The sequence below is a fragment of the Pelophylax lessonae genome (assembly GCF_965119305.1).
Source record: "Pelophylax lessonae genome assembly, chromosome: 3".
NCBI classification, from domain to species: Eukaryota; Metazoa; Chordata; class Amphibia; order Anura; family Ranidae; genus Pelophylax; species Pelophylax lessonae.
The window spans coordinates 492,312,089-492,324,332 of NC_138770.1; the positions used below are offsets into that span (position 1 = coordinate 492,312,089).

The following is a 12,244-nucleotide window of genomic DNA, read 5'->3' on the forward strand; positions in this document are numbered from 1 at the left end:
AGGACGACAAACCCAGTAAGATCTGCTTTTACCCAAGCACACATTAAAGGGGCAGTTGACACCTAATCTTTGTGGACCAACTAAGAAGGCCATAGAGAAGTGATAGCAACCCAGAAATCTTTCTTTTTTGTCTTAAGCACAAGGTGCAGGTTACATTTATGGAGTGTGGATAATTTGTACTTTATTGGGAGATGTTTTTACAAATTAACAGCTGATTGAGTATTGTACATATGCAGTATCTAGAAAGTTTCTATTGATTTTTTCCTTAAAGTATGTTTAGAAGTGATGTTGGTACACCCTTAAAGGGAATAGACACATGTTTCCAAACATCTAAGACTTTCAGGAATGATGATGCAATGAAAAAAATGGAGGACATATAGATACATATCCTTGATGTCCACAAAAGCCAAAAAGTGAAGAAAGGCGATGACAGACCTGGTGGAATCAATGCAGAATTTCTAAGCTTCAATGAAAACATCAGCATTTTGAGATACAGGGTGGGGTAAATGGTCCTATTAGGTAAGGTAATAGTGAAAAAGGCTGGAGTAAAATTCTTGAAACCGTGCCAATTACACCTTGGACCTGAAGCCCTGAGAGGCCTTCACAGGAATCCACTAATCTCTGTTGTAACTAGCCACAATGATATATCACATCAGGCCATTAAAAAAACAAAAACAAATGATAATACACCAAGGCTAAATATATTAAATGGTAACCTTGCAGCTCTGGGGTCCTGAGGCTAAATTACAGTTAGAAACACTATATATATAAGGAGTTTGTTGCGTGCATGCAAGACTTTGTTAGGGACACTGGATCATGACCTCCATCAGGGGAGGGGCTAACAAAACTCATGCAGTTAGCGGTAAAATGAGTTTGACATTATGGTAATACAAGAAATATTGTTAGTATAATGTTCTATTATAGCTGAAAAATACTTTGAATCACCTCACCTTTCTTTTAATATAAACAGTGCACCAAGCTGGGCCAAAACTGTAGAGGCGAAAACTGCAAGCACTTCAAATCGTTCAAACCTAAAATTGAATAAGAATATTATGTAGTGAGTTATATTGTGTATTTTTACAGAAATAGTTCCATAATGTTTACCAGAAAGTCATTTTTACGTGACTTTTCCATTTTATTTGCTTGGTATTCCAAATGTTGATTACTTTGGGAGAGACAGATATTTGTAAATGCTCCCTCTAGTGGTCACCTAAATATTAAGAAATATAAGTAGCATTCCCTATCACACCGTCATCCTTTAATTATTGCACTTACTCCCCCAAGTGCAGCCACCCTGGTTAAACATTTATTGTTCTCCTCCCCTGCTTCCAATAACATTCATTGTGAGGCCCCGCAGGGCCCTGCACAGTATTTCACAGAAATGGTGTCTAAAAGAGTTCTGTTTTACCTATGCATGCATGCCATGTCCCATTCACTTCTATGTGAAAGCTGCACTCATGGCGGCCTCCAGGGTACTTCAGCTCTCTCAAATAAAAGATGAGGCTGCAGCACACAGACACAGGTAGAACAAGACCAGACAGGAATGTTTATAATGGGACAGAATATGGGGTCCTAGGTGGTGCTTCAACCAATATTGCTTTAATAGGGCAGAAGGTAAGTGTTTAGGCAGGTGGGCAGCACTCAGGTGGTGCTCGATTCCTAGGGTCTTCTTCTCCGAGTGCCAGAGTTCTTTTTTGTTTCCGTGTTGTCTCAATTCTTCCTGGGGAATTAACTAAGCTTCCTGTGCCATTATTACTGTCTGAAGTGGAATGCGCCACAATAATTAGGTCAGATGGACCCGCTTCAGAGTCTTTCTGCATCACCTGCACCAGTTTCTACTTCAGAGTGAAATAGAAACTAGCGCAGATCTGCACCTAATTAATGTTGGAGTTTTCCATCTAGATAGATTCCCGCCAGGTATAGCCTTGTTATACAGGATGTGAGCTGTCAGTAGCTTGCGTTCCTGCTGTTAACCACTTAAGCCCCGGAAGATTTTACCCCCTTCCTGATAGGGCATATTTTGCGATTCGGCACTGTGTGACTTTGACAATTGCGCGGTCGTGCGACGCTGTACCCAAATGAAATTGGCGTCCTTTTTTTCCCACAAACAGAGCTTTCTTTTGGTGGCATTTGACTTGTGCGATTTTTTGATAATGCGCTATAAACAAAAAAAGAGCGACAATTTTCCAAAAATAACAATATTTTTCACATTTTTTTATATGAAATTCCCCCCCCAAAAAAAAAAAAAAAAAAATCGCAAAAAGCGTATTTTGATTGGTTTGCGCAAAGGTTATTGCGTTTACTAACTAAGGGAAAGATTTTTGTCATTTTTATTGTTTTTTTTTAACGAGTAATGGCGGCGATCTGCGATTTTTTTGCGGGACTGCGACATTGCGGCGGACAGATCGGACCCTTGACTGACATTTTTGACACTTTTGGGGGTACCAGTGACATTACTACAGTAATCAGTGCTATACATATGCACTGTTACTGTAAAAATGACACTGGCAGGGAAGGAGTTAACTTTATTTGAGAAGGAGGGGTTAAGTGTGTCCCTAGGGGCGTGCTTCTAACTGTGATTGGATGTGGCTTTACATGTAACAGCAGAGATCTACGGTCCTACATAGCAGGACCGTATGATCTGTGCTGTTACACAGGGGAGAAAGACAGGCGGCTTTGTTTACATTAGCCGCCTGCCTTTCTCCCGGTGTAACGGACGATCGCGAGTGACCGGCGGACATCGGGTCCGCCGGTCACTCGCGCGCGGGGGGGTCCGTGAGTGAGCGCACCTCCAGCGGCGCGCGCTCGCTCCCTAGAGCCTCACAGGCGAGTGACGTACCCCTACGTCACTTTGCCTGTGAGTGGCTGACTGCCGTCGTAAATTGTCGTTAGGCAGTCGGCAAGTGGTTAAAGGAACTTCTGCTTTAAGTACTCCTGACCCCTTGACATGCCACATTTGGCATGTCATTTTTTATTTTTTTTTTTTTGGGGGGGGGGGGAGCGGGTATCTATAGTAGTTTTAACAGGTACCCAGCTACCAATTCTGCTCAGAGCGCCTGAGCGGAAGTTCTCCTCTCCCACTCCCTCCCTGCAATCTTCTGGGACACGTCAGAGGTCCCAGAAGAATTCCCGGCCATTCAGGACATGCAGCGCAACTCATGCATGTGCACTGAGCACCCAGCTGTGAAGCCGCAATTTGTTACAGCCCACACTAGTGATGCCGGCGCCACCGAGAGGAGCGAAGCTTCGGGCGGCCGTATCGCTGGATCTTGGGACAGGTGAGTGTGTGTTTATTAATAGTACACTTTTTGTAGCTGCTGACTCTTATTAAACACCGAAGCTGGAAATCTGCTTTAATTAGCAGCAACATCTGCTCTTTTTAGGTTTAGAAGAGAGGTGCAAGCTTGTGCTTGTACAACTATTTGTTAATTCTCCCATTACGTTTTTAGCATTTTTAGACTACCCTAATACATTATAGAAGATTCTTTTTGTCGGGACAGATAGGGCTGTAATTTGGTAGTAGATTTGTATAAACTTAATACATTTCTTAAAGTTTTTTGGAAGGAAAGGGAAAAATTGGAAATGAAAACGTTCCTGTCATTTGACTTCATTTGCACACTCCCAAATATTTACCCCCAAAAATAACAAAGTTTCCCGATTTAATTATATTACATATGTGTGCTTTCTATAGTGGGATGGTAAAGCTTAAAGTAAATGTTTATGTTTATTTTAGTAAAGCTTTAGTTACTTTTTTGACGCTACATTGCGACACAAGCAGGGAAAAAAGTAGCCTTGGGTAAACTGTCAGAGCCGGTTCACACTACTGCGACCAGAAAGTCGCCCCATGAAGGAGCGACTTTTTAGCGTGACTTTGAAGAGACTTTGTCTGTGGGGAATGCCTGGGTAATCTATTTTCTTCTTCCTGGAAAGTTTGATAACAAGTCGCTTGAAAATAGATAAGGATCCGACTTAGAGGCGACTCCCATTGAAGTCTAAGTGCACAAGTCGGATAGAGGTCGCCTTAAATTAGTACAAGAACCTTTTCTGAAGTCGGAGCGACGTCAGTAGTGCATATTAAGACGGCTCTCATTCATTTACATTGAATTTGTAATGACAAGCGACTTGGGGCGACTTCAGGTCGCACAAGTCGCGTCCCAAGTCGGAGTAGTGTGAACTGGGTCTCGGCATAACCATAAAATAAGATCAGACTGGGATAGCTACATTTTAACAAGACAGTGGCTTTATCATAGGATTGCGATAGCTAACAATAAAAAACATTGCTTTCATTCCTGAACATTTGACACTCATGCAGTAAACGCAAAATGTCCTTCTGATCATCCGTCATTGTTGAGGTCTAAGGATTATTCTGCGGGGGGGCTACCTAGGCCTACATAAGCTACCACTGTCAGTTTAACGAAAATGTAAAAAATAAAAAAATTAAAGAAAAGACTAAATTTCTCTTTACAGACATAAAGAAGATAAAGCACACATAGTGATGGTATGTATAACGAAAATAGTTACAGGAAGAGAACAAAAAAAAAAAGCGACATAAGAAAAATGGAAATTGAGCACCCAAAATAAAAGTAAATGAAAAAATATACAAACTCAAATGTTGATGTTTTCTTTAGGTATACTAAAGCCCAACTCTACGTAAAACGTTCCTAGTTTTGGATAGGATAATAAAGGGTTAGAGCAGAGGTCTTCAAACTTTGGCCCTCCAGTTGTTTCCCGGAAATACAGTTCCAATCATGCCTAGTCATGTCTGTGAATGTCAGAGTTTTACAATGCCTCATGGGATGTGTAGTTCTGCAACAGCTGGAGGGCCGTAGTTTGAGGATCCCTGGGTTAGAGGAAAAGATTAATTAAATTCTGAGTTCTTTTTGTGGAGATTTACTGCCATCCTGTTGACATTCCTCATCTGGATATAAAGCAAGAGAAATGAACCCCAATAGAAACACAGACAGCAATAAAACTTGACAACAATAAGTTCTACTCCTTATTCACACTAAGAGGATGAGCTGACTGTGTTGAACAGATTTCCCCTCACTTTCTGTTCTGTCTGACACCCATCACACACCCAAGACAGGGAGTAGAAATGTCCCCAATATGGACAAAGACAGCAAAGAAAACACTACAGAGGTTCTAATCCTTGCTCGTGCTATCCAAAGCAAAAAAGCTGGGTTTAGCTGGAGTTTGGGTTTAAAATGAGCCTGACAAAATTTTTTCTAGCTTTCTTCTGAATTGTACCCCTGCCCCATCCCTCAAAAAACAAACAAAAAAACAAAAAACAAAAAGAGAATTCTTCCCCACCTGCTAAGCACTAGGGATGATCGAACGGTTCAGGTCTACCATCGGTTCGGCCCGAACATTGGGTGTTCAAGGTTCGGCCGAATTTAGAACTTTTTGCCCAAAAAGTTCGGAATTCGGCAACCAGAACCGCCCAAAATGCAATGCTTCAGGAAATGGGCTTTAAAAGCCTGTGATTGGACCAGAACCATTAGCAAAAGCCAATTGAGGGGGCAGGAGAATGCTAGGAATGTGATTGGAGTGACTAGGGGGTCCCTAGACCAATCATTAGTGAATAAGCCCCCCAGTATATAAGATCGCCCCCGCCATATTCCTAGCATTGTTATACTGGACATGGAAGAGAGTGGAAGCAGTTCTGTTAATTTTACTTTAAAAGTGTCAGTTAGCTATTTTTAGTGTGAGGAAAGGGATATCTAGTGTAGTTAGAGTGCTCCTTTACACTTAAGTTAGCTTCAAAAATTGAGTTTCTGTAGGGAAAGTGTTAAGTGTAAGGGGACCGTAGTGTAGTGTAGGGTTAACTGGCAGTGACTGCTATGGCAGGGTGACAAAACCCTTCCATAGCAGGGTGACCGCTATAGAGAAATTATCATTTCTCTGAATAGCTTCGTAACTGGAATATGGCTTTCACCAGCCAAGCATTTTTTATGCTGCAGGGGCTGCCACTGCCAGTGCTTTTTTGAGGACATGTTTGATGTCAGACATGACATCTGAACATGTGTATAGGGGGTATATATAGACATATATGTCTGAATATATACCCCTAGACATATATAGGTGTGATAGTAGCAGAAATAAATGCTTGCGCTAATGAAATCATTTACAGGAATATATTTCTGCTACTATCACACCTATATATGTCTAGGGGTATATATTCAGACGTCTCACAGAAGAGACGTCTGAGGGGGGACATGATAGCAATTTATAAATATCTTAATGGGGATCCCAGCTTAGAAAAAAAGCTGTTCATTCGAAGGGATTGCATGAGGACTCAAGGGCATACAATGCGATTAGAGGAGAAGCGTTTTAACCTCAGGCAACGTGGGGGGTTCTTTACTGTTAGGGCTACAAGATTGTGGAATTCTCTACCACAAGAGGTGGTTTCTGCGGGTAGTATGGTGGCTTTCAAAAGACTCTTAGACTAATGCCCCATCCACACGTGCAGATTATCTGCAGACTTTTGTCTGCAGACTTACCAAAACCATATAATATGAGGTCAAACCTAAACACTTTCAATTTGTATGCAATCCGGCAGGCCCTTGCACTACATAGAAAAGGTAAGTCTGCAGACAAAAGTCTGCAGATAATCTGCACGTGTGTACGGTGCATTACATCTCAAGGACCAGAACATTCAGGGGTATGTGAGATGATTACAGCCACACACACCTACACAGGTTGAAATGGATGGACTATTGTCTTTATTCAACCTCACCTACTATGTAACTATATATATATATGTCTATATATACCCCCTATACACAAGTTCAGATGTTTTGCCTGCCTCAAAGAACCCCAAAAAATGCCAAAAAAAACGCTAGCGTCAAAAAAAAAAAAATGCCCAGGTGTGTTTTTGCTGGCATTTTTTGGGGGGTTTTGGAGGCAGGCAAAACATCAGAACTTGTGCACAGTACCACTATACACAAGTTCAGATGTTTTTCCTGACTGCAAAGAACCCAAAAAAATGCCTGCTATTAAACCGGCAAGGTGTTACAGCAGAGAAGCCATATTCCTGTGCTTAAAGTTTTCTAATACAAACAATCTTTTTTTTTTCTGTTTCTGGACATGCTACAGAGCTGAAACTTCACATGCACACCTTTTAGACCCCCAGATACTAAATCCAAAGTAAAAATCAAAAAATCTCTCTTTTTTTTTTTTTTTTTTCCAATAATTGGCTTTTTTATCAAAAATTTTTAAGAACTTTTTTTTGTGTGATTTTGTGTCTGGGGGGTCTAAAAGGTGTACCTGTGAAGTTTCAGCTCTGTAGCATGTCCAGAACCAGAAAAAAAGATCATATAGGTGTTAAAGTTAAAGGAGGCTCCCGAACCACATCCCTGTTCTACTGAAAAACTATCTTTTTTTTTTTCATGGTTCTGGACATGCTACAGAGCTGAATCTTCACATGCACACATTTTAGACCCCCCAGATACTAAATACAAAGTCAAAATCAAAAAATCTCTCTTTTTTTTTTTTTTAATTTTTTCAATAATTGGCTTTTTTATCAAAAATTAAAATTTTTAAGAATTTTTTTTTGTGTGATTAATAGTTAATGGGGCATGACCCGGAACCCTAGGCACTTTTTAGGGGCATTTATTGGGTTTTGGGGCTTCAAAATGGTGTTTTTTGATTACCGAAGTTCGGGTCCCATTGATTTCAATGGGGTTCTGAAATCCGGGCCGAACTTTCGGGAAGTTCGGATGTTCTGGCCGAACCGAACTTTTCAAAAGTTCGATCATCCTTACTAAGCACTCGCAGTAAATAAACTGTGAATGGGCAGCAGGTACATGTACACGATCGGCCTTCTATTGTGGTTCCCGGCACGCAAGCGAGCGCCCTATGCTGACCCATGCTGTGATAGTACAACTTTGGCAGCGGATTTCAACTGAAATCAGCTGATCCGCTGTGCCCAATGATCACACACACAGAGTTCTGTTTTTCCAAAAAAAAAAAAACAAACAAAAACACAGAACTCTATACAGGGAACAGCGATCTGGCTGTTTCTTCTCCCTGCTGGAGAAAGAAATAGTCAAATAGTAAAGTAAAATCAGCACACATTTTACATTGTTAGGCACACAGTTGACCCCTTGATTGCCCCTAGATGTTAACCCCTTCCCAGCCAGTGTCAGCATTATCACGGTACTAGTGTTACTAGTGACATCATTGTCAGTTAGCGACCCTCCCAGATGGTGTCTGTTACTGCCAGATTGCCCTCCACCCTATTACAGTCCCACTATAAGTCGCTGATCACCCCCATTACCAATATAGTGTCATAGCTCTGTAAAAGACATGTAGCAGAATACATTTTAGGCCCCTTTCACACTTATGCGACGTGATTTTACCGCGATTTTGCAGAGAGATTTTGACGCGACTTTGCCGCGATTTTGAAAGCAATGGCTATGGCTCAAAACGCAATCAAATCGTGGCAAAGTAGTGCAGGAACTACTTTGAAGTTGGTGCGACTTCAAAACGCACTGATATGAATGGGGCTCATTGAAAATAATGGAAAAGGACTTGTCATGTGATTTTGCGGTCCAAAATCACGGGACAAGTCACACTAGTGTGAAAGGTGCCTTAAGCTAAATTTATGAGGAAATGTATTTTATTTATTTTTTTTAATTGGTAAGGTTTTATAACAATGTAGAATATATATATTTTTTTCTTCAATATGTTTGGTCTTTTTGCTCTCTTGTGAAAAAAGTGTGAAAAAAAAAATTATATAAACTTCACTTGTGTACAGTGTTGCATGACTGCACAAATTGACAATTAAAGTAGCACAGTGCTGAATAACAAAAAATGCCCTGGTCATGAGGGGGTAAAACCTTCCAGAGGTCATGTGATTAAAGGAAGTTGAAAACATGAATAAAATAAGCATAACAAATACATACCCAAATGAATACGTGGGACTGTGTTTTTTCATCATTACCCAATAGCTTATCAAACAGGTTATTAAACTGGAACAAAAAGAAAGTCTGGATTAGTATGGTAGTAGGGTGCTAAATCTGGTCTTCCTAAACTTTTGGCAGAACTAGGATGAAGAAATTAATACATTCTCATAAATTCATATGGATGTTTCAAACTGTATGGGTCGCAGAGACAAAGGTTAGATTCAGAACACGTCACATACTAGAGAAATCCTGTGGTTGTTTCACTCTGTTGGAGGTATGTAAACAGGCTGTTTGCAGAGCTGGGAATATAAAAGCCAAGGATAACCATATTCTATGGTCACTAAATAGAATGTATTTTAAAGTGCCTTGGACCAGTGATAAAATCTGAAACAGAAAACTCATCTACTTTTTCCAAAGATGAGAATACACCATCTTCAAACGAGGTCTAACAAGAAAGCTTTGGGGGGAGGATGTTTACCAAGCTGGACAACTATATACTTTGGTAAATAGACCAAGGCTAGTCAAAACCTGGATTACCACCTAAAATTCCTCATCATTGAAATAGGAATACAGTTCAGATATTATTTAAAATATCTAGGAATATTGACATAAATATTTATGTACAACATCCATGGTCTATAATATGCCAAAGGAAACTATGGAGTTTTTGTTTATGTATTTATGATAATATTTTAATAAGAATTACACCATCTCTGTATATATATATATATATATATATATATATATATATATATATATATAGTGACAGGAAGTCAGGTAAATCTGTGGATGTAGTCACAGACAGGAGATACATTTCCACCTGGTTTAGAAAGTTCACCAATTACTATAGGGTGTCGGCTGAAAAGGTAGCCAGGACGGCTTAAGGAAGTTGAAAGGCCTTCAGCTGTTCGGAATGAGGAAGTTAAGGCCTCTATAAATTTGTCCAAAGGAAGTCTATTGATTGCTGCCTCCTGACGCTGTGTGAGCTGGGGAGAGGAGGACAGTCAGATGTGTGCCTCCCGACGCTGTGTGAAGCCTGGGAAAAGGATTGCTGCCTCCTGACGCTGTGTGAGCTGGGGAGAGGAGGACAGTCGGATGTGTGCCTCCCGACGCTGTGTGAGCATGGGAGAAGACCTCCTGGAGCGATGTGCGCTGAGGAGGGTAAAAAGTGTGAAGACTTCTCAAGGTGAGAAAATTAACTATTTCTATGTGGAAGAAATAAATGAACTGTTTGCTATGTGAAGAGACAAGCAAAGGGACATGTTCAATGTGAAGAGGAAAAGGGACATGTTCAATGGACATTTGTTGTGTGAAGAAAAAACATGGACTATTGAGGGTCTGCTGTAGGATCAGCAACGTTTGCCCAACAGTAGGTTGGAGACAGACTCCGTACAGGTTCCTGTATGTGAGAAGGTAGCCGCCCACAGTGGCAAGGATTTATTTTATTTATGTTTATTTTGAATTATGCTGTTTTTGAAGCTTGCACTTGTGTGAAGAAAATTGCAAGAATAAAACCTTACACTGTTGTTTTCAACCACTTCTCGGCTATCTCCCTGTGTAACGAACCCCCCAAGGGGTCATCCACACCCGCCACCAAGCTAATCTCCCACAATATATATAAATAAAACTACAACCTCATGTTATTGTCTGCAGGCATAATATCTTGTTATGTAGTATGTATTTATATATATCCTATATTTAGAAACAGTTTAACTATACAAATTTATGTTTTAGAGATATACATATATATATATATACATACATACATATCTGTAGCACTACTCCCATGGGAGCTGCTGTATGTGGGCTCCCCTAGGTTACCATTAGCAACAACAGAACAGTCTGGCATTTTTCCAAATGTTTTACCTCAGACAAGAAGCAGTCCAGTTTCTTTGGTTTTTAGGTTTTATTTGGAACTTGGATAGGAGAAGGGAATGAGTGGGATACTCCAACCTAAAGAACTATGCACAATAGGCTGGGACAACTTGAATAGAGCTGAATAGCGCTGATTAGCGCTGTATGACGGCGAGTAATGCTGAATATAGCTAGTCACGGCTAGGCCGCTGCTTCAGTTTGTCACAAGCTGTGACGCAGGACTGAATGAACTTTTTGAGGTAAAATGTATCCTGAGGTAAACTGTACTGTACTGCAGAACAACTTCAGGGCCCTTCCTGGCACCCCCTTTGTCCCTAATCTTCAGGGTTAACTGGCACCCCCTTTCCTATAACAATCTGTGTGAGCCGGCTCCTTGATCCCCTGACTTCTCCCGAGTGGTCTCCTTTCCTAGGCAGACTCTTGAGCAGTTCCCTTAGTACTCACAATACTGTTTTTCCCAAAGTTTTCTGCCCAACAGCTCCACTGGTCAGCACACCGGATCCTCTGCAGCCCAGCTCCACACCTGTTTCCATAGGCCGACTGCCTGAGCCACCTTTCTCACTTCAGCAGGAGGAGTGACAGCGGTCCACCTCCTCCTGGGACTTTGCTCCCGCCAAAAGACACCCTGTCACATGCTCCCTCCGGATTTATTATCAATCCCAGGATGCATTGCAGCAATGCCCAACCACTGGGACAGCCATAAACCCTGGTGCACTATTGGTTAGGTTCCCTCCACTGTCCAACAAGCTCCCTTATTGGATACAGTGGGGAGAATCCATTAGACCCAATAAATCACACCTGGAAACATGTGACAGGCTAAACTAACAGATCTGGCTCTCCTGATATGCAGAAAAGAGCCACCAAATGTGGTTTCCTAGCACCTGCATAGGAGGGTGCTACATATCCATATAGTTTTCTTCCTTTACCTAGATGTATAATTAATCATAAAAACAATCAATATAATTGTGTTTGAAATATTGCTGCATTAAAAATGTATACCCATCTGCTGGTGTTACCAGATTCTCTAAACATTACAGATATATATTAGTAATATCATATGACCACACTTGTATCATGAGAAAGTGCACAGTCCTACAACAAAATTATTTAGAACAAATATATCCCTTGTCCTAGAATGACACTTGGTGGCTAAAAGAGGCAATGCCTAAACAAATAACAGAATATTTAGCCCCAGGAACAAATGAAAAGAAAATCCATCTTCTGGGCTAGGCTTAACAAAATGTTTTATGAGCTTATTGTCCAGAATGGTATATAGGACCAGGAAATGACCCATTGGAGACAACACTACACTTGATTCACACTGGGACTTTACTTCATCCATCACACTTCAGAATCTGACACTGTAGGGACGCAAGACGCAGCTCCACCTTGACGAAATGCCATTGTGGGAAAGGCAGCCATCTTACAACCATTGTAAGCCAGCAGCCATTTTGGAAAGGTAA

At 40.9% G+C, this 12,244-nt stretch overlaps 1 protein-coding gene across 1 annotated transcript in view; it reads right to left on the reverse strand.

Annotated features, from left to right (window-relative positions):
- Positions 1 to 12,244, reverse strand: part of SLC30A6 (solute carrier family 30 member 6) — a 158,042-nt gene that overhangs the window by 87,393 nt on the left and 58,405 nt on the right. The window contains exons 5-6 of the mRNA XM_082249732.1: positions 8,907 to 8,972; positions 951 to 1,031 (exon numbers count right to left, since the gene is read on the reverse strand). Coding sequence (XP_082105858.1) covers positions 951 to 1,031; positions 8,907 to 8,972 — 147 coding nt within the window. The remainder of the gene's footprint in view (positions 1 to 950; positions 1,032 to 8,906; positions 8,973 to 12,244) is intronic.